We start from the raw sequence: 23,363 nt of genomic DNA, 5'->3' as shown, positions 1-23,363 counted from the left end.
TGAAAATATATCACAATCCGACAACGTAATCTAACCATGTTGCGTATACTTCATCTATCTATGTTCATTACTCTATGGAACATACATACATAGTGCTGTTAGCTGCGAGGGAGTTAAATATCCAGCCATGCCCGCCACAGTTCTTCATTGCCCGCGTGAAATACTGACTAAGGGCGTAGATCATTTTTTTTCTTAGGGGGGTAAGCGAAACAAAATTTTTTTGACGACAACGTTCACTCATATCTGTAATGTGAGAAAATGAGGATGAAGTTTGAACCAAATTACTCGAAATATTTTTTTTATTACCAATTCGATTGTTATTATCTTGAATTGGGTGTTCCTAAATTGGAGTTACGAAGGAAAATGAGAGATTCCTTGGATAACTTTTGAGAATAAAAAGTTTCATGATCATGAGTTCGCAAACGATTTGTTGTTGAGGTACTGGGTGTTTCTTGTTAGCCTCCTTTTTTGTGATGATTAACCAGTCTATCGAATCTTCATTAATCTTCGCTACAGAGTGGGTAAATAAGAAAAAAACTTATAATTAATTCATTTATCACAGCTTACTTAATTGATATTTATAATAGTTTTGATTTTGCTGTGGATTACAAGAGAGCTATTTGAATTTTTTTTAGAAATCGATAGTAAATACGACAACACTACAAGAAACCGAAAAGTGTAGTACCGAATCAGAGTTTCTTTTTACATTTTTCTGAACTATCAGTGGGTCACCAGAAAATAGTTCTGGAGGAAAGAGTGGAAACCCTTCCAGAAAAGTATTTCTCTGTAGATTTGCATTCAAAATTAGCATATCACATGTTGAAAACTTTAAATTGGAATATTAATGCCAATTCAAGTTAAATATCTTGTGAAGGGAAGGTGCTATGAAAAAACACATCTAAAAAACAAAGCGTTTGCAGACTCATGTTAAAATTAGATGCCCTTAATAATCTCTATACGAGAAGTCAGCAACAAATTACCTTTATAATCAGGATCAAAATGATTTTATCGCCAAAATTCAAACTAATAACACATATAAATTGATTATTGTAGGGATACAGCTATCTGATAAATATTTTTACTCACCTAAGTGAGTAAAGTGCAAATATTGTGATATGATCAGTTACTAACAAGCTCTAGATGTTTGTGAATTGATACTTGTTAGAAAAACAAAGTGTTACTTTTCCTAAAGTAAATCTTTTCGGTAGATAACCAATATGGCTCTTAACAGAAATGTTGTGAAGAGTATACAGTTAGTGAGTAATTTTTTTTGTGATTCATGAAAACTTTCTTTATTTAAACAAAAAAATATTTCACAATGATTCTCGGGTCTAACCAGTGAAAACACACTTTTCAAAATTCGACTTTATTCGTCAATATAGTGTCCCATAAGTACTCCATCATTTATCTAACTTTTCAATAGTTTTTCTGCAGAAAGATGGAATTTCTTTCGAAGTTGCTTCAACCTCAGCAATCACTTCTTCATTAGAACCAAATTTCTTTGACTGGAGCAATTTTCAACCATTGCTGTCGATGGGGCAGAGTCTGAATACCTAATATTTATCAAGCCATTGCTCTGCTTGCACAGTATTTTTGTTCAACGAAACATATTGTTTTATCAATACACGTTTTGTTTTTGAAACAACAACAAATGTAGCTATTATTATGTAAACTATTAGGAGTAAAATATTCTAATATGTTTGGAATTTAATCAAATATTTATAGCTATTGAAAATAGCAATCGATAGTACAAGAAATAAGATATAATTGAGGAAAAAATGTCGACAATCAACGTCAGGAAAGATTAATTAATAATGCAAATTTTTATTTTCAGACGCTCACACTTTTATGCTTATCATTACATACTCAATCTAGAACATACAATTTCTTCACTGAAATTGTATCCATTACAGCATTTGCCGGATTCTTGATCATCATTGTTGGATATTTTATTGGTAAGACTGAAATAATCTGAAATTTTTTAAGATACATTATGTACAATTTTTTATAGCTGGAGCTGCTCCTTCCAGGCTTGAAATATTCTATGCTATAGTTGGCTTTGCATTTTTTGCTGCAGCGGCATATCTTAATTTTCACAAGTTTTATAAAGCTTTTGATAGCGATGAAAAAACCTTTGGTTTCATAAAATCAGGATTATCTCTTTTGAATGCGGTTGCTTTCCTTTTAGAAGCGGTGTTAGTTTGGAGAGGTATGTTAATTTGTTTTATAATGATTCCTTTATTTACCTGTTACTTTTCAGATTGATTTTCGATGATTTCATTGATGAGTAGGTATGGAAAAGAAAAAGTGGAATTGGGGACCTTATCGACAGATAGCAAATATTGATTTGTCGATTGAACTGTCGTAATATTTTTCAATAAAGAATCATAATCTTCAAGGTTATAGACTTAACCTGAATTAGATGCTATTGAAAGTAGAAACTTTTTCTATATCAAGATCATCTATTTATTCATGCTATATTGGAAAGAATAAATATTTCAATGGAATAGTTTTATTTTTGTGTTGGTCATATATTAAAATTTGTTTCGATTCATTTGGGAAAAAACTATGAGAACACTGTCGAACAGTGGCGTACTCAGACATAAGTCTTAGGAGGGGATAATGAGTTATAAACCAAAAAAAAATTGGATATTGGTTTCGAATGTACTTACATACATGAATTTACAGACTCTTCTTGAGATTGATTTTCACCTGTAGAAGTATCAGCTGTTGTATTCAAACGAGAAAAACTTTGCCTCCGCAATTTTCCTTTTTTTGAAGAAGTTTTCAAAAGAAGTTTGCTCACTCATAATAAAATTTTGATTTGTTTTAAGATCATGAAACAAACATTGAAAGTTAAACACGGAATATAATAAAGAATATCATAGAAACATTTTACGTCATCTACCTCAAATTCAGATGATATTTGTATTTATATACTTAATACCTTATGTAATAAGAGATTATTTTTGTAGATTAGATATGTTTATTGTAGCATAAACATTAATCGCAGAGGACTTAGAGCCTGTACGCCTTTATGTAAAAGTTTTTCAGAAACAATTCTGAAAAAAACTGTGATCAAGTAGTAGGCTTTATCAATACTTTCATCTTTCAGCTAGAACAGCAGTGAGAGATTCCAATTATTTGATCAATATTTTATTTCCTGCTTTATCACAAAATGACATAAGAAAACGAAATTGTACACAAAATTTCAAACGATAATATTGACCACAAATAAAACTTTTTTTTTACTTATTCGTTTCAGAAATAACTATATGATTATTTCTGACGATAATTATTTCTTCTTTTCCTGTTATACCTCTTCTTAGCATATTTATATGATCTACGTGGAAGTGTTTCTTCCAGGCTGTCATCTGAGCTTTCGAATTCTTCACTATTGTCATCGGCAACTGAAACGAAAGAAGAGAATTAAAGGAAATCTAAATATGATAGTATTTATGCATGTTTTCCAGTCAAGGTTTGTTTCTGCATAATAAGAAAAAAGGAAAAAATTTAGTACTGCTTCGTGTGAAGGTTTTGAGAACCCATCTACAAAAACACCCCCAATGGATGTAGCACTCCCTCTTTCTTCGTTGTGCCACCACTCATGGCCCAATCTATATACCTATACCAAATTTCATTAATTGATTAAATTGTTTATTCGTCAAAATATTACAAAAAAATTAAACTTCATTACATAATAAAGGTAAACATTCAGATATTGAACCCTATACCAGGTGGGGTATTTAACTGGAGACTGGAAATTATTTCAAAAACTATGAAATTAAAAAAAATGTTTCAACTTGAAGTTATAAGGTATCAAGAGGAAAACAAAATGAACATATTAAACCTTTACTTCAAGGTTAATTCAAAGTCAACTTAAGTTTTTTTTAATGAAAAGCTACATTTTTTTCTACATTCATGCAAAAAGCAAAACTTTATTGAACTAAATTTAGAGGAGAAAGGAGTTCTTTATTGCACTAGTGCAATAAAGTTTTTATTGCACTCATCTGTCATTCTACTTCAACGTGCTGTCATCATGACAAACAAATATTTCAGCCTGAATGAAATAACGATGTACAGTTACCAAGTACTAGTACGTTTACAGCAGTAACAAATCAAGAAGTGGATTTAAAAAGTACTTCACTACGAAATATTCATATTGAAAATTGCACCAATTGTTCATTCACTTTCAACATTGAGGGTAAAAATAAAGTTTGAGTTAAATTGTTCCTTACGTATTAGTTCCTGTTTCAATGCAAATCGATGTTAATAATAAAGTATTCAAGTTGCGCTTTTCATTTTCCTACACCTAGTGCCGCACCTCAATAAATCATTTTTTGCTTTTTGCATGAACGTAGAAAAAATGTTGTATGCAACTCGTGCAAAAATTGTTTATTGCACTCGACGTGTTGTACAACTCGGCCTAACGGCCTTGTCGGACAATTTCACGTCGAGTGCAATAAACATTCACTTTTTGCACTTGTTGCATCAATAACTATTAGTGCAGATTCTAATCCTTCATAAAAAAACTTTTATTTGAAATTTTTTTCATAAGATTTCGAAATATTGAACTAAATTTTGTTTAAAGTTATAGTCCGAGAAAGCAACGATTGGAGAATACGGCACCATTTCCATGTCTTAACCACTTTCGTAACATAGGGTCGAGCATTATCATGCTGTAAAATCTTTCAATGCTCGACTCAAACGAATTGAGTGCGTTCGATAACGATCGCCTGGGATTGTTTAAGTCGGTTTTAACAACTCATAATACACTACGCCAAGCTAGTCCCTCCAAATACCGATCATGACCTTGAAACCGTGAATATTCGGTTTGGCATGGCCGGGATATCCCCATAATTTTCTGCGCTTGGGATTAATCGTAATGAACCCATTTTTCTTCTCCAGACACAATGCGATGCAGAAATCCCTTCTGTCTTTGCCTTGCAAGCAGCTGTTCATAAGCAAACAAACGCCGTTCAACATATCGCGGCTTCAACTCGTACGGCACCCAATTTCCTTGTTTCTGAATCAGTCCCATGACTTTCACGCATTTTGATGTGGCTTGTTGCGTTTGACACGAGTCTTGATCAAGTTCTTGAAGCGTTGAAACCACTCTCGGGACGTTCTTTCGTTGATAGTGGCCCCATTATAGGTATTTGAGCGCATTCTATGAGCATCAGCCGCATATTTATATTAAAGCAGAAAATTAAAACCTCCCGCAAATGACGAGGATTTGGCTCGTAAGCTTTTCAATCGAGAATAAATTTATGATGCAGACAAAAATCGACTAATATTTCGATAAGTTATATTTACAAATACCTAAGCTTATTGTATGACATTTAAGATCTATTTATTTCGACTACCACTTACCGCTACAGCCATTTATTGCAAAACGGCGGAAGCAAAGTTGTACACCTAAAGAAGTTACAAATAGGCGACATAAAGCTTAAAGCGTCTGGTCTACTAGACTACTGGAATTTTCAGACTATTGGACAGTCTGAAGATGAAAGCCTTCAGCATTAAACTTCTTACTTTGCAAAAGCAAAAAATAAGAAAGTTAACTCCATAAATATATGTTTTTTACAAACCTTCATAAGGGTATCGATTTCTTCTATATCTGTAAGCCCGTGGAACATGGAAAAATTCTACCGTCTGGACGTCTTCATTGCTCTCGTTGAACATAATAACTTTCTTCTTGTTAGCACAAACGCCCTCTTCCAAGCACTTTTCGTAGTTCTCGCAAGTTTCGGGTTTATGCAAACATTCCCGACAATCTGCACAAAGTTCATGGGTATCCAGTGATTTATCCTCCTTATTCAGGTCGATAGACGAAAGCTCACTAGATTCCAACTGAATAGCTTTGCAGACATGTGGAGGCTCGCACAAGCAGGGTTTGCTGTGTACACTCTTCTTGTAGCATATCTTAATTTCACCCAGCTCATTGGAGCAGTCGATCTCTATTATTTTCGCTTTGGTAGGATCCAAGTGTGAAAGATACCTCTTTCCCCTCATCAAACTCAGTTTCACTTGGGAGTTTCGACATGCGACATGAGTTTCATTCTTGAATACAGCTTCTCTCTTCTTCTCTTCCCACTCGTCCTTTGTGACATGCACTCTAATGTCGTTCTTGCCATCGTAAGTGGAATAGAATGGTCTATCCTCACATTCTATTATGTTTTCTAAAGACGACGCAGATCTTATAGAGATGTGATCTAGATCACGGTTGTCGAAGTAAATAGTGTAGTATAATTTTGCGTACTCTTGCAGCCGATCATAAACTTTCTTCCTGTCGAAGAGCACCAAAGAATCCTCCGAGAAAACTATCATTTTTTTTTCTGCTATTTCTTCCTCGTCTTCTTCCTCTTCGGAGGAAGATTCCTCGTCAGAGTCATCCCTATAATCAGGTGCTATGATTTCACTGGATGGGATTTCCATCAGAATGGGCTCTATGGTTTTAGGAACGGGAGGTTTATTGATTTCGTCTCTCATGAGATTGTAGTTCTTCAGATGGAGGTATAGTTTCGATGTTTTCGTTTTTGGATATCGTAGTTTTGACCTTAACACTTTTCGTTGTTTCATTAAATTGATTTCGGCTTTACATAAAGTTTTGTGTCCTGATCTTCGTGGCGTTTCCACGGTCTTGTCAGGCATCCCGAAGGATTTGAACCAAGAAAAAACTTTTTTGGTCGCTTTCTTATAAGATGATTTTTTAGGTTGTTCCTCATCTTTCCCTACAGTGGCGTAATACAGAAATAGATCATTCCGGTAAGGGTTTTCTTCGTTTTCAGTATCTGTTTCACAATCTTTGGTAGTATTCGAATGATTATTATTGGAATTATTAGAGATGCAGGTTCCCAACGTTCGTGAAATATCATTTTGTAATTGTAACAATTTTTCGGATGTTGCATCCTCTTCACATAAGAAATGCTCACTGTTAAAACTTCTGATTGAAGATAAAATAAAATCATTAGAATAAAAAGAGAAAGATTCATGAAGAGCGATATGGCTTTCTGTTTCACTAGAGGAAATTAGTTCAGGAGTACTATGTTTATATATTTTTTTTGCAGAAGTTGGTCGGGTTTTATGTTTATACTTCCTTATTCTTCTCCATTTGAGAGCGTGCCTTTTCTCATAATAATCGAAAAGTTTCCTTGCCTTTTTCATCTTCTTCTTGTACAATGTTGAATGATTGCTTGTTGAGATTGGCTCATAGTTTATTCTTTCATTGAAATGAGATTTTGAGTTCTGTGTGCTAAAATTTGTTATTGCTTCGTACTGAGTACTATAATTTTCTTTATCATTGAATTTGTATCCTTGCAGTAAGGTTATATTGGAAACGATATTTTGTCTACTATTAAAAAATTGCTGTTCTGATTTTGTTAGAATTTTTAAAAGTGCATTGAAATAGGTTTCATCGAAAATAATCTTTCTGGATACATTCATTGTAAATATGCCATTCCATAAGATATCTTCATTGGATGTATGAAGACTAAGGCGAGATAGAACTTCGTTACCATTTTGCATTACCGTGCCACAGGATATCTTTGAAACACTTAACAGAGATTTTAGAGCATTAAACTCTCTATTGAAAGATTCCGCTCCTCTGAAGAATATATTCTTTTTCTTATCATCATTTGCTTCAATGATCCTTGTATTTAAATTGCAGGAGGCATCATCCTTTCCAGTCATCAATGGCAATGGAGATAGCATTTTATTCGTTTGAACCTTAATGTTTTCATCATTTGTTTTCATCGGTTTTTTTCTAGATCGATTTGATAATTTAGAGGATAATGTTGATTTCTTTAACATTTTATTGAAGTTTTGGTCTTCTTCATCTATATTTTCCTTCAATTTGAAAAATCGATATTGTGATATTGTACTACTCGTGATACAATCAGGAAGGCTATTGATTCTGGAACATATATGAACTGTACTCAAATTCCATTTGCAAATTTCATTGATTTTTTTCATGTCAGAAGGTAAATTATCACAAATATTCATTGAATTAAATTTTGTTTCCAGAATATCTGTATGTGTTTTTAACTGAACAGACTTTTCTGATGCACATTTGCGTTTCATTGGGACCGTTTTCTTGATACTCGATACAATTTTTTGACAACATTCTTCCGAATCTGAAGATGATTCACCATCTAATATTTTCCGAAGATTTATCTTCTTTTCGCTGAAGCTCTGCATTATACTCCTCCTACATGTTTCAATATAATCTTCGCAAGGATTTCTCGAAAATGAATTACCATTTTCAGACAAATCTCGAAGGAAACTTTCTACTTTTCTCGAGCAACATAATTCGAAACACTCATCTTCATATGCTTTGGGAGATTTGTCAGTTATGGGACATCCACATGAAGATCTATCAAATGGAATGTCATTGGCTGAAAAAAATCTAGAACTCATATTGGATTCTGTTGATGGTAATTTTGATCCATGAACATTAGATAATGGCTGAGTTGAGGTTTTTCTGAGTTTCATTTGATCTCTGGACAATCTGTTCGAAGAAGATGGTAGCCTGATTGATGATTCTTGATCAATATCATCTCCAGTTATAGTCCAATACGTTGAATCTCTTTCTTGAGTGTCAGTCTTGAAGGAACTGTCAAGGCGGGATGTTTTAGAACTATCATCGTACTTAGATTGTGAAATTTGCGGTGTTGAAGGATTATATTCAATACATTTACAAATGTTGTGAGTACTCTCAACTTCTTTCAATGCAATTCCTCTATAGGGGAAGTTCTCTATAATCTCATCTTCTAACGAAGTATTCAACATGTAACTACCGTCCTTTTTAACATTTTCGTGGATTTGATTCGTACTCGGTACGTAGATACTCTTTCCCTTTCCGAAACGATTTTGGCGTTTGAAAATGCTCAAGTTTCTTTGATGTTCTGATTGAGACTCATAAAATTGTTTACTAATATCTGTAACTTCAGTTTTCAAGGAAGATGATGACCATGTTTCTTCTATCTCAACTATCTTATATTTCAATGATTCAGTTCGAGGATTCCTATATGCAGTGTCAATCAACTTTCTCTTGGTAATAGGTGGAGATTTTTTCAGAATTTCTTCCATTTCCATAGCCTTATCCAAAGATATATCTTCGAGAATATCACTATATTTACCAAAATTCTTAATATCAGTTGCTTCACCAATCACATTAGCCTTTACTTTAGGAGAACCATTTTTTTCTGGAATACTTTTATATCCACTTATGATATTTGGTTCTCCCTGCTCATCAGTATTATTCCTCTCCAATTCTTTATTCACGCCCATATCCTCTATATTTATTCTACTCTTAATCCGTTTCCTTTCCTTTACATGAGGGTAATTATTTTTGTGAATAGTTTTCAAACTTTCTTTGAGAATATCGTCAACCAACTTGATAGAAGTGAATTCAATATCGCGTAAAACATTTTCTTTATGACCTGAAACTGATTTCATTTCGTGTTCATTGAATTTCGATCTTTCTCTAGATTTTGGCATTTCTGTTCCAAATTGTTTTATGATATTGTTTTTTTCGTTTTTTGCATATTTCGATCTAGTTGCGTCAGAAAGTTCAGCAAGAGATCTATTCCTTCTCTTGCTTCTTTCTTTTAGTCTGGATTCTTCGATTTTTTGACCTATCATATCTATCTCCGGGTATGGTAATTTTGCGTGAGTTGACTTATCTCGAATAATTTTTTCAATTTCATTTTTATCATCTATCTTGCTTCCTTCTTTCATTTTAGATTCTTCAACTTTCTGACCACTCCTATCTTTCTCTTGATATGTTGATTTCAAGTAAGTTGGATCATCTCGACTGATTTTTTTGATATTATTTGGATCTTCTATCTTGCGTCCTTCTTTTATTCTGGATTTTTCGACTTTTTGACCTATCACATCTATCTTCGGATATGGTAATTTTAAGTGAGTTTGATCATCTTGAATAATTTTTTCCATTTTATTTTGATCATCTATCTTGCTTTCTTCTTTTATTTTAGATTCTTCAACTTTGTGACCTCCTATACCTTTCTCCGAGTATTTTGATTTCGCGGAAGTTGGATCATCTGGACTAATTTTTTTAATTTCCTTTTTATCATCTATCTCGATTCCCTCTTTTATTTTGGAATCTTCATCTTTTTGGCCTCTCATATCTTTCTCCGGATATATTGATTTCGAGAATGTTGGATCACCTCGACGAATTTTTTCAATTTCATTTTTATCATCTATCTTGTTTCCTTCTTTTATTTTATATTCTTCAACTTTTGGACCTCTCATATCTTTCTCCGAAAATGTTGATTTCGAGTAAGTTGGAATATCTCCAGTAATTATACTAATTTTTCTTTGATGATGTATCTTGCTTCCTTGTCTTATTTTAGATTCTCCAACTTTGTGACGTCTCATATCTTTCTCTGAATATGTCGATTTCGAGTAAGTTGAACCAACTCGACTAATTTTTTCGATTTTATTTTGATCATCTATCTCGCTTCCACCTTTTATTTTAGATTCTTCAACTTTGTGGCCTCTCATATCTTTCCTCTTATATGTTGATTTCGAGTATATTGGATGAACTCGACTAATTTTTTTGGTTAAATTTTGATCATCCATCTTGCTTCCTTCTTTTATTTTAGATTCTTCCATTCCGTGACCTCTCAAATAATTCTCAGGATATGTTGATTTCGAGTAAGTTGAATCCTCTCCAAAAACTTTTTCTTTTTCAGTTTTATCATGTTTCTTACTCCCTGCTTTTATTTTAGATTCTTCAACTTTGTGACCTCTCCTCTCCTTCTCTTGATATGTTGCTTTCAAGTGAGTTAAATCATCTCGAGTGATTTTTTTGATATTATTTTGATCTTCTATCTTGCTTCCTTCTTTTATTCTGGATTCTTCGACTTTTTGACCTATCACATCGATCTTTGGATATGGTAATTTTGCGTAATTTGAATCATCTCGAATATTTTTTTCCATTTTATTTTGATCATCTATCTTGCTTTCTCCTTTCATTTTAGATTCTTCAACTCTGTGACCTCTTCTATCCTTTTCTTGATATGTTGATTTCAAATGTGTTGAATGATCTCGACTAATTTTTTTAATTTCATGTTGATCATCTATCTTGCTTCCTTCTTTAATTTTAGATTCTTCAAATTTCTGAACTCTTATATCTTTCTCCGTATATGTTGATTTCGAGTAAGTTGATTCATCTCGTCTAATTTTTTCAATTTTATTTTGATCATCTATCTTGCGCACTTCTTTAATTTTCGATTCTTCAACTTTGTGACCTATCATATCTTTCTCCGTATATGTTGATTTCGAGTAAGTTGAATCGTCTAGACTAATTTTTTTAATTTTATGTTGATCGTCTATCTTGCTTCCTTCTTTAATTTTAGATTCTTCAAATTTCCGACCTCCCATATCTTTCTCCGTATAAGTTGATTCATCTCGTTTAATTTTTTCAATTTTATTTTGATCATCTATCTTGCTTCCTCCTTTTATTTTAGAATCTTCAACTTTGTGACTTCTCATATCTTTCTCCGAATATGCCAATTTCGAGTTAGTTGGATATTCTTGCCTAATTTTTTCCATTTCATTTCGATCATCTACCTTGATTCCCTCTTTAATTTTGGAATCTTCAACTTTGTGACCTGTTATATTATTCTCCGTATATGTTGATTTCGAGTAAGCTGATTCATTTCGTCTAATTTTTTCAATTTTATTTTGATCATCCATCTTGCTTCCTTCCTTCATCTTAGAATCTTCAACTTCATGATCTCTCATATCTTTCTCCGAGTATGTTGATTTCGAGAAAGTTTGATCATCTCTACTAATTTTTTTGATTTCATTTTTATCATCTACCTTGATGCCCTCTTTAATTTTGGAATCTTCAACTTTATGACTTTTTATGTCTTTCTCCAAATATATTGTCTTCGAATAAGTTGCATCATCTCGACTAATTTTCTCAATTTTATTTGGATCATCTATCTTGATTTCTTTTCTTATTTTAGATTTTTCAACTTTTTGAACTTTCTCCGGATATGTTGATTTCGTGTAAGCTGGATCCTCTCGACTAATTTTTTCGATTTTGATATGATCATCTATCTTGCTCCGTTCTTTTATTTCAGATTCTTCAACTTTGTGTCCTCTCATATCTTTCTTCGAATATGTTGATTTCGAGTTAATTGCATCATCTCGCCTAATTTTTTGATCATCTATTTTACTTTCTTCATTTGTTTTAAGATCTTCAACATTGTGACCTTTCAAATCTTTATCCGAATATATCGATTTTGAGTGAGTTGGATCATCTCGACTGATTTTTTTAATTTCTTTTTTCTCATCTATCTTGCTTCCCTCTTTTATTTTGGAATCTTCAAATTTTTGACCTCTCATATCTTTCTCCGAGTATTTTGATTTCGTGAATGTTGGATCATCTGGACTAATTTTTTTAATTTCATTTCTATCATCTACCTTGATTCCCTCTTTTATTTTGGAATCTTCAACTTTGTGACCTCTTATATCTTTCTCCGAATATACTGACTTCGAATAAGTTGAATCATCTCGACTAATTTTCTCAATTTTATTTGAATCATTCAACTTGATTTCTTTTTTTATTTCAGATTCTTCGACTTTGTGTTCTCTCATATCTTTCTCCGAATATGTTAATTTCGAGTAATTTGATTCATCTCTTCTAATTTTTTCAATTTTAATATGATCATCTATCTTGCTCCCTTCTTTTATTTTAGATTCTTCAACTTTGTGACTTCTCATATCTTTCTCCGAATATACTGATTTCGAGTATGTTGGATCTTCTCCTCTAATTTTTTCAATTTTATTTTTATCATCTATCTTGCCACCTTCTTTTATTTTAGTTTCTTCCACTTTGTGACCTCTTAGATCTTTCTCCGAATATATTGATTTCGAGTAAGTTGCATCATCTCGACTAATTTTTTTAATTTCATTTTTATCATCTACCTTGATTCCCTCTTTAATTTTGGAATCTTCAACTTTGTGACCTCTTATATCTTTCTCAGAATATATTGATTTCGAGTAAGTTGCATCATCTCGACTTATTTTCTCAATTTTATTTGAATCATCCATCTTGATTCCTTCTTTTATTTTAGATTCTTCAACTTTTTGACCTTTCATATTTTTTTCCGGTAATGTTGATTTCGAGTAGGTTGGATCCTCTCGACTAATTTTTTCAATTTTATTTTGATCATCTATCTTGCTCCCATTTTTTATTTTAGATTCTTCCATTTTGGGGCCTCTTATCTCTTTCTCGGAGTATTTTGATTTCGCGAAAGTTGGGTCATCTGGACTGATTTTTTTAATTTCTTTTTTATCATCTATCTTGATTTCCTGTTTTATTTTGGAATCTTCATCTTTGTGGCTTCTCATATCTTTCTCCGAGTATTTTGATTTCGAGTAGGTTGGATTCTCTCGACTAATTTTTTCAATTTTATTTTGATCATCTATCTTGCTCCCATTTTTTATTTTAGATTCTTCCATTTTGTTGCCTCTTATCTCTTTCTCAGAGTATTTTGATTTCGCGAAAGTTGGATCATCTGGACTGATTATTTTAATTTCTTTTTTATCATCTACCTTGATTCCCTCTTTCATTTTGGAATCTTCAACTTTGTTACCTCTCAGATCTCTCTCCGAATATATTGATTTCGAGTTAGTTGCATCATCTCGACCAATTTTCTCAATTTTATTTGAATCAACCATCTTGATTCCTTCTTTCGTTTTAGATTCTTCAACTTTTTGACTTTTTTTGTCTTTTTCCGGAAATGTTGATTTCGAGTAATTTGGATCCTCTCTACTAATTTTTTCAATTTTATTTTGATCATCTATCTTGCTTCCATTTTTTATTTTAGATTCTTCAACTTTGAGATCTCTCATATCTTTGTCCGAGTATGTTGATTTCGCGAAAGTTGGTTCATCTGGACTGATTTTTTTAATTTCTTTTTTATCATCTATCTTGCTTCCCTCTTTTATTTTTGAATCTTCAACTTTTTGACCTCTCATATCTTTCTCCGAGTATTTTGATTTCGAGTAAGTTGGATCATCTCGACTAATTTTTTTAATTTCATTTTTATCATCTACCTTGATTACCTCTTTTATTTTGGAATCTTCAACTTTGTGACCTCTTATATCTTTTTCAGAATATATTGATCTCGAGTAGGTTGCATCATTTCGACCAATTTTCTCAATTTTATTCGAATCATCCATCTTGATTCCTTCTCTTATTTTAGATTCTTCAACTTTTTGACTTTTCATGTCTTTTTCCGAAAATGTTGATTTCGAGTGAGTTGGATCCTCTCGACTAATCTTTTCAATTTTATTTTGATCATCTACCTTGCTTCCTTCTTTTATTTTAGATTCTTCCACTTTGTGGCCTCTCATATCCTTCTCCGAGTATTTCGATTTCGAGAAAGTTGCATCATCTCGACTAATTTTCTCAATTTTATTGATTTTATTTTGATCATTTATCTTGCTTTCTTCTTTTATTTTAGATTCTTCAACTTTGAGATCTCTCATATCTTTGTCCGAGTATGTTGATTTCGTGAAAGTTGGATCATCTGGACTTATTTTTTTCATTTCTTTTTTATCATCTATCTTGATTTCCTCTCTCATTTTGGTATCTTCAAATTTGTGACCTGTTATGTCTTTCTTCGAATATGTTGATTTCAAGTGAATTGGATCATCCCGACTAATTTTTTCAATTCTATTTTTATCATCTACCTTGCTTGTGTCCTTTATTTCAGATTCTTTTTCTATCTTACTCCCTTCTGATATTTTGGAATCTTCAACCTTATTACCACTCATATATTTATCTGAATATGCTGATTTCGAGTTAGTTGGATCTTCTCGTCTAATTCTTTTAATTTCATTTTGATCATCTATCTTGCATCCTTCTTTCATTTTAATTTCTTCAAGCTTGTGACCTCCCATTTCTTTCTCCGAATATGTTGATTCCGAGAGAATAGGATCATCTCGACTAATTTTTTCAATTCTATTTTTATCATCTACCTTGTTTTCTTCCTTTATTTTAGATTCTTCTTCCATCTTGCTCCTTTGTTTTATTTTAGAATCTTCAACTTTATGACCTCTCATATCTTCGTCCGAATATATCAATTTCGACTTAGTTGGATCATCTTGACTAATTTTTCCAATTTTATTTCGATCATCTATAATGGTCCCTTCTTTTATTTTAGATTCTTCAACTTTATGATTTCTCATATCTTGATCCGAGTATGTTGATTTCGAGAAAGTTGGATCATCTCGACTAATTTTTTTAATTTCATTTTGTTTCCGTATCCGTTCATTATCTTCCCTAGAAATACTTCTTTCTTTTTCGAAATTTTTCAAATCTGATCCTTTTTCCTCAATGATTATATTGTATTTCTCGCTTTTATCCTTTACTACTGGAGGAAAAGACGAATCATGCTTCATTTTACCTTCTGCCAGTTTTTTCTCCATGATACCATTACCGATCTTATTCGTGTTTTTCAATTCTGAATCTTCGCTTAATTTAGATTTATCATAGACATGAGTTTTGCCATCCAAAGCCTCTTTATACTGAGAGATTATTTTTTCTTTTAGTTTAGATTCTTCACATTTGTGATCTTCGATATCTTTCTCCGGATGTGACGATTTCGAGAAAGTTGGATCAAGTCGACTAATTTTGCTTGGCTTAGATATTGAATTTGTTTTGATAAGATCTTGTTTTGTGTTGGGGTATTTCGAATCGATAGACACAGATTCTCTAGTTTCACCTGATAGTAAGTTTTTGCTTGGTTCCATATCGGTTTTGATAGATTTTTCTACATTATTCTTCTGGTGTTTGTTATTTCTTATATTCTCTCGATTCTTTCGATTTGCTAATTTGTATTCTTTTTCGCCTATTTCTAGTACAGTGTCTACAATTTCCTCTGCATTAGATTTTATGATGGCAAAGTCTTCATCATTTATTCCTTCAAACTTTTTTCCTAACAATCTTCTATCACTTTCATTTCGAGATTGTGGTATAGTTCCTGATTTTAATACGGCTGGGTGATCATTATTTTGATATTCTTTGTTTTTGCCGATGCTACTTTTATCTTCAGGGTGATGTCTACTTATAGATGTTACATTGGTGGGCCCATTCTTCTGAATTTTATCTTTATTTATTTTAGTTCTATATTGCTCCTTTTTGGACTGATCCGAATATCTTGAAAATGCCTGAATTTGTTTCTTTTTGTCTTCTCTTTCTCTTTGTTTCCGTATCCGTTCATCGTCTTCCTTAGAAACACTTTCTTCTTCTTCGCATCCAGTTTCCTCAATGATTATATTGTACTTTTCATTCTTACCCTTTACTTCTGGAGAGAAAGTTTTACCTTCTGCCAGTATTTTCTCTATAATATCATTATTGATTATATTTGTGTTTATCAATTCTGAATCTTTGGTTAATTTATTGCCATCATAGTAATGGTTTTTTCCGTTTGAAGTCTTTTTATACTGAGAAATAATTTTTTGACTTTCAACAAACTTTCGTTTATTCTCAGAGAGTCTAGAATCTAGAACTTCATTTTGTTTATTGATCTTTTCATCAGGGACTTTGGTCCGTTCTTCATGAATTTGGAGAGGTTTGTTTCTTACTCTTTTGTTATCATCAATTTTGATTCTCTTTTCGTAATGTCCTTCTGAACTCAAACGTGGAAAACGTTTTCGTTCATCTCCCAATATTTTTGTTTTATTATCATCAAGTTTGAGAATGCTCTTTCTTCTATAATTTTCTGTCACATAATTAGGCTTTTCTTCTTTTCTTTGTAAATTTTTCCTACCATTGTCTGAAGCTGAACGTAAGGAATGTTTTCGTGTATCGCCTAACAATTTTGACTGATTATCATCAGGTTCGACAATTTTTCCATTTTCCGCAGTTTTCATTGAAACTTCATGTTTTTCGTCTTTTCTTCGAAATACATTTTTATGATATTCTAAACTCGAACGTAAAGATTGTCTTCTTGAATTTTTCGATATTTCTGTTTTTGTATCGAGCCGAGGTGAAAATTCTGTATTTTTAATTTCTTCTTGTGGAAATTGTTTTATCTCATTCGATTGTTTCATATCATCTATATTTTTCACATTTTTGCTCTGTGTAGGTTTTATAAGTTGATTTTCAGTTTCACCCTCATTTACGTCTGCTAGATTCTCATCACTACATTCAGTTTGTTTACCTTCGAGGAGATAACCAAGACCAAATTTTGAATCGAGTGACTCACACGAAATCTCCCTATTAAGATTTTCCATTTGTTTTACGATACTCGTTTTCTTCCGATTTTCAGAGAATTGATCAAAAGTAGTATCAGCAAATTTAGATTTTGCGGATTCCGAAATACTTGCTTTTTCTGGGAATTTTTTATCTCGAAATTTACCATCGGAGCCACTTCGCAGCTTGCTAAATTTATCCGATTTATCTTTCGATTTATCAGTGGTGGATGGTCTTCGTTTTGCCGGTTCTTTTCCAAAATCTTTATAATTATCTCTTGAGTCTCTTCTAACTTCGGTTAATTTCGTTTCAGTAACACCGTCAGCGCGTTCTTTAGAATTTATTTCCGTTTTATGATGCACACTTCTGCTTTCTTCTTTTCTCCTTTGCTTTGATTGATCATCACTTTTAGGTATATTTTTGTTTGTCTGTCTTTTGGGCTCAGGTTCTGGTTTTTTTCTCAATGACGTTTTTGCCTCTTCATTCCGCATCCTTCCACCCTCTCCCACCTTTTTTTCTCCCCCCTTTTTAGTTTCCTCGAAAAGATCTTCAATATTAATTTCAGTGGGTTTTTCAATATTTTCTGTTCTTTTTCCATATTCAATTTCTGCATTTTTAGTTTTCTTCATATAATTTTCACCACCATCTCCGTATTTCATTCTTTTTGTCTTGTCTGAAATATCTTTTACTGAGCGTTCTTTCGATGATTTTCTTTTATCTTCCCCTATATTTTCTTTACGCTTTTCTTTTTCATCTTCAGGTCGAAATTTTTCTACTGTTTCATCTACTTCTATCTTTTCTTGTAATTTGTCCACTTTCTTTCTATCTTCTTCTCTTTTTATCAAATCACCTTTATCTGCCGCCTTTTTCTGAAATGCTTCTTCTTTCACTAAAGAAAAGTATCTATCATTTTCTTTCATTTTGTTTTTGTCGGCTCCTGGCAATGATTTATCATCAGGTTGCTTTTGAACCTTTACTTCAGATGTATTCTTATCTTGTATAGTAGATCTGTCTAATTTCTGATCTTTTAGGGAGGGATCTCTTGATTTAGTTGGATCACTTATCATATTTTTGTTTTTTATAAGCTCTTCGTTGCCTCTTATTTCAGATTGTATTTCATTTTTCGCATCATCTCGGATTTCTTTACTTTTAGAATCCTTGGCAATTTTGGGTAAATTTTTCGAACCATTATCTTCATGAAGGGATTTGCGACTTGTGGAATCAGCTTTTTTCTCGTTTATTTTAGGAGTAGAAGATTTTGATTTGTCATAAAATTCCTTTTGCTCCTTTCTTGAAGAATTTTCTTCAGATATTTCTTTCATCATTTTAGCAGAATCAGATATTTTTTGGGAGTCTACAAATTTAGAATCTTTACTCTCAGATATTTCCTTTATATTTTTTCCGGAATCTGATTTTTTTTGTCTTTCATCCAACTTCGAACCTGTACTGGCTGGTTTGGTAGCATTTTCTTGTACATTCTTCAGGATCTCCTCTTTTTTATTATCTGCGGATTCACCTTTTTCGTCCTTTTTTTTAGGTGATTTTGATTTATCCTCAAATACTTTCTGTTCTTTTCTTTGGGTTTCATCGGATTTGGAATCTTTACTTTCAGGTTTGGATGCATTGTCTTGAAGACCTATAGAACCTTTTTCTTCTTGCTTTTGTTTATGATCTGTTGAGTCACCTACACCTTCCTTAGTTTTAGGTGTAGCAGATTTTGATTTATCGTCTAATTGTTTCTGTTCTATTTTCTGGGTTCCATCGGATTTAGAATATTTACTTTCAGGTTTGGATGCATTGTCTTGAGAACCTGTTGAACCTTTTTCTTCTTGCTTTTGTTTATGATCTGCTGAGTCACCTACACCTTCCTTAGTTTTAGGTATAGAAGATTTTGATTTATCGTCTAATTTTTTCTGTTCCTTTTTCTGGGTTCCATCAGATTTGGAATCTTTACTTTTAGGTTTGGATGCATTGTCTTGTGGACTTGTAGAACTTTTTTCTTCTTGCTTCTGTTTATGATCTGCTGAGTCAGCTATTTCTTCCTTAGTTTTAGGAAAATTAGATTTTGATTTAACGTCTAATTTTTTCTGTTTCTTTTCTCGGGTTCCATCGGACTCGGAATCTTTGCTGCCAGGCTTAGAGGCCATGTCTTTTGATTCTTTTTCTTCTTGTTTTAGTTTATGATCGGCTGAATCACTTTTATTTTCCTCAATTTTAAGTGTAGAAGATTTCGACTCTATTTCATTTTTAGATTTCTTATCGGAATCAGAAGAATCCTCAGATTCCAAAAAGGAATTGATATTATCTGCATCTACAGTGATTCCTTTTTTCATGGTATCTCCTATATTTTTTTCTAATGGTTTATCTTTTGAAGTCCTTTTCTCTGATATGTCATCAGAAGAAAACACTCCATAAATAGATGGATGTATTTCATCTATCGATGGAGTATAAGATTCTTCAGAATCCACTGATACTCCTTCTTTTGATATCAATGGCGAGGAATCTGATGTATTCATTGAAGCATTAGACTTTCCTCTATGGAATTCAGGCACATCTAATTCATCTGACTCAACATCTTTTTGAATGCTCGTGGGATCTGTTTGTGAAATTTCATCGAAAAAACTTACCCTTCTGGAGGATTTTCTACTTATGTTAATATCCGAATATTTTCGATCAAGTTCTTCAAAATTTATGTCACTATTTTCACACATAATATCATCAGATGATTGAGCAAACAAGCTACTTTTGTCGAATATAATATCACCTTCCAAACAAAAGCATTTATTCTTCTTAGTTATAGTATCCAGTAGGTCCTGCAGTTTTTTGTCTCTTTCTCTTTTTTTGGCGTCATCAATGCTGGGTTCTAAATTTTCATTTTTTTGTTGATCAAGGTTTTTTTCGAAATAAGAAGGTTCTCGTGTTATATCAGTTGGCGATTGTGGAATTTTTTCCATTCCACGATCTGATTCGATATTTAGCTTTTGGCATTTTTTTGCGCACGTACATTTTAGTGTGTTTTTGATTCCTTCCAGTAGATACCGTATTTTTTGTTCTCTTAGTGCTCTATTTTTCGATATAGCCATGTTTTTTTCCTTACATTCAGTTTTCAGATGAGGTGTATTGTGATTTATTCTCTCCATCAATCCGTGGTTTGATTGAATTTCTTTACATCTACAACTATTAAGCTCCTCAACTTTATCTTTCAAATTACTCAATATCTCATTTATAGCCTTCTTCGTCTCTTCAGGATCCTCAGGACACCCAAAAGTCATCAGCGATGATGAACATCTCGGATTTATCTCCACATCTTTTTTGTCCGGAAGATGTGGTGCCGACCTACACTTCAAGCAACATGAATTTTTGTCAATGAAGTTGGAAGACGGATATTTGTTGATTGATTCACAAATATCTGAAATTTCCCTCAGGAATAATTCTTCCGAATCTTTTCTATGGGTTCCTTTCTGTTTTACGCAAATATTTATTATTTTCTCATCAGGAATACCTTTGTCGTCGTCGATGTATGCCGTTAATTTTGAGAGTTTCTTCATATGTCTTTTTTTTGTACTAAACCTTTCTTCTTTTTTAGTATTAATTAAATTTTTATGGTTTGTACGGGATGAAAATGGTGGACGTATGAGTTTAGGTACTAGTAATTCTGAATCAGTGTCCTCTTGATATTTCTTCGAAGAATGAGAGAGCTTTTGTAAATTCAAGATTTCATGTTCATGTATAACTTCCGGATTCTCTGCAAATATATTTGAATTTTTTGTATTCCTTGTTTTGAATTCACTATGATTTTCTCTTTGTGTACAAATTCCATTTCCTTCTGTCACTGCAATAATACATAATTAATAAAAAACTGTTGAATTCTGCCTGTCTTAATTTTATGGCTGTATGAATAATTCCTCATATATTAGCCAATTCAAAGATTTGGCATTATTCATATTTTCATGCTATTATTATTCTATCATTATCTAATGCATCATAGAAAAACTACCATCTCATAATCAACAATTAAATACTTCTTACTCTGTTTTTCTTCCGAACTATGTCCCAAATCATGGAATGAAGGTGTATAACATTCTCCCTCAAGTAATGGTCCTTCCTCAAGTATTGGTACTTTCGAATGAGATGGTGTAGAGTTCAAAGTGAAGAAAGAATTATTACTAGGAAGAGCCACAATTTTTTCGAATAAACTATTGAATTTCTCGATTGCTTCAAGTTCAGCAGTGGAGTAGCAATGTTCGTTTCCCGAATCCGAAAGAAACCTGAAAAAATGAATTAATTCGTTCAATTCTGCCCCCGATTGAAAATCTGATATTTTTCACAAAAAAAATCAAATCAATAACAAACGGGTATCATTTCATTTCCATGAAAAGAAAAGAAATTTCGTATAGAGAATGTCTACTTTTAAAAAAACCAAACTTCAAGAGGAGATCATACAAGCTATTTGCAACAAAAAATGTCATATAACACATGCTTGAAATGTTGATACTTATTCTTCAATTCAATTTATTCATTTCACGAAATATTTCAAGTTTGTCCATAAAATCAGTGATATTTAGGTTACCCTTATAGCCACATAAAATTTGATGACATATCTGGAAACGGCATTAAGTTTGCTACAAGGAGTTCTGTGTGCCAAACAATTCTTATTGCTGGCGTGGTAAGGAGATGAATATCACAATTCTGAAGTGAACAAAACCAGTCATATTTTTCCAATGGTTTTATTGTTGAAGAATTATTAATTATGGACATGTTTTCTTTTCGGCAAAAATTACCTCATTTAGTGTGCTTTCGAATAACATATAGTGCTAGCTGCTTATTCTCTGCCATAATATCATGGCAAACAAGATAACAACGAAAAGTTCAAATATTCCCAACCTAAATTTGCTCTATCTTGTATTTCTCATGGAAATCATGAATTCATCTGTGAAATCAAAATAATTCGAAGAAATAAACTGAAATTTTAATGATCAGGTTACTGATACAATCTCCAGATATAATCAGAAGTGAATACCTACAACATTTTAATTGAATTTCTTGGAATATCCAGGATAATTATTGTTATTTCATAGAAATATACATATTGAGAACAAAATTTTATAGAGCCGAGAGAATACCTATACACATCTCAGATTTTATTATTTTCTTCGGGAAAAATATTGATATCCAAAAAGTGTGAGTTGTTTATTTGTGATTCCAATTGTCACTTATCTGATCAATCTGATGATCTGATAATGATAATCTGATAGCATCATGGAATTTATTTTACAGGGTGCGGCAGAGCCGATTGACGAGTTTTGACAGATCATTGCTCTCGATGTGGTAGGGGTAGCTAGGTTCGGAAAAGGTCTTTGTGTTCCTTAGAGTCAGAAGTTTTTAGCCAGCATCTTAATTTGCACGGGAGAGCATCGAGGCTTTGCCGTTCACACGTTTTACGAAAATAACCGTTCTGTGATCGCGACCCAGCAGGTATTTCGGCATTTCTGTTAAAGTTTCAATCCCCTCTGCAAACACAATCAAAACTTGAGCTCGTCAACTTGAGGAAACTTGGGAATGACAGAAACGATCTTTGAGGAGGATTCTGCATGAGCACTCATCATTCCACCCATATACAATCATGCTTGTTCAATAATTGATTGCTGCTGATTACGTGAACCGCAAAAATCGTTGTGAGGAAATGATTCAGCGCATCTCCCCAAGAGCAACTTTTTTCAGTAGTGACAAGAGACATTTTCACCTTTTTGGAACAGTGAAATCCGGGCCATTCGCTCGAGATATGCTGATAAGCGGTTGAAAACTTCCAAAATCGATTACATCAGTGTGTCGCTGCTGATGGTCGCCATCTTAGTGATATCGGTTTCAAAACTTAAGCAAAAAACTATATTTCCCACTGCTTCGAATGAATAAAACAGTTTTGTTTAACTTCACCTTTTTTTCCAAATACCTCTATGAAACTCGTCAGTCGGCTCTGCCGCACCTTTCTAATTTTTTTTCCTGAAATTGATATCAATAGAATAACAGAAAATTAATGACCGATAGTCGTTCTTAGCATCATTCGTTTCTATTGAAATATTCTCAAATATTTATTTATTTATACTGTTACAGACATACATAA

The 23,363-nt window shown here is 32.6% G+C and overlaps 2 protein-coding genes across 2 annotated transcripts; one reads left to right on the top strand and one right to left on the bottom strand.

The window, feature by feature from the left end:
* Window positions 1-1,070: 1,070 nt before the first annotated feature.
* Window positions 1,071-2,507, top strand: LOC123681670. The gene is made up of 4 exons (XM_045619908.1): window positions 1,071-1,256; window positions 1,835-1,955; window positions 2,012-2,209; window positions 2,261-2,507. The coding sequence occupies exons 1-4, from the start codon at window positions 1,218-1,220 to the stop codon at window positions 2,263-2,265; spliced, it is 363 nt and encodes a 120-aa protein (XP_045475864.1). The 5' UTR covers window positions 1,071-1,217; the 3' UTR covers window positions 2,266-2,507.
* A 772-nt stretch (window positions 2,508-3,279) lies between these two features.
* On the bottom strand, window positions 3,280-23,091 carry LOC123683130. The gene is made up of 8 exons (XM_045622027.1): window positions 23,063-23,091; window positions 21,272-21,510; window positions 20,282-21,074; window positions 14,518-20,098; window positions 12,619-14,403; window positions 7,518-12,528; window positions 5,592-6,806; window positions 3,280-3,410 (listed from the first exon to the last, which is right to left on the bottom strand). The coding sequence occupies exons 1-8, from the start codon at window positions 23,089-23,091 to the stop codon at window positions 3,280-3,282; spliced, it is 14,784 nt and encodes a 4,927-aa protein (XP_045477983.1).
* Between the last annotated feature and the right edge of the window lie 272 nt (window positions 23,092-23,363).

Source organism: Harmonia axyridis, chromosome 6, assembly GCF_914767665.1.
Source record: "Harmonia axyridis chromosome 6, icHarAxyr1.1, whole genome shotgun sequence".
Taxonomy (NCBI): domain Eukaryota; kingdom Metazoa; phylum Arthropoda; class Insecta; order Coleoptera; family Coccinellidae; genus Harmonia; species Harmonia axyridis.
This window is presented reverse-complemented; position numbering and strand designations above follow the sequence as displayed.

What these genes read in the sequence shown, in the direction of transcription:
- LOC123681670 (XM_045619908.1), top strand. Translation starts at nt 1,218, where the DNA reads ATGGCTCTTAACAGAAATGTTGTGAAGAGTATACAGTTA. An exon ending in TTGTGAAGAGTATACAGTTA is followed by an intron (nt 1,257 to 1,834) that starts GTGAGTAATTTT and finishes TTTTATTTTCAG; the next exon opens with ACGCTCACACTTTTATGCTT. An exon ending in CATTGTTGGATATTTTATTG is followed by an intron (nt 1,956 to 2,011) that starts GTAAGACTGAAA and finishes AATTTTTTATAG; the next exon opens with CTGGAGCTGCTCCTTCCAGG.
- LOC123683130 (XM_045622027.1), bottom strand. Translation starts at nt 23,091, where the DNA reads ATGGCGACCATCAGCAGCGACACACTGAT. An exon ending in CTAAGAGAACAAAAAATACG is followed by an intron (nt 20,099 to 20,281) that starts GTATCTACTGGA and finishes TTTAGAACCCAG; the next exon opens with CATTGATGACGCCAAAAAAA. An exon ending in AAGATATGAGAGATCTCAAA is followed by an intron (nt 14,404 to 14,517) that starts GTTGAAGAATCT and finishes AAATACTCGGAG; the next exon opens with AAGGATATGAGAGGCCACAA.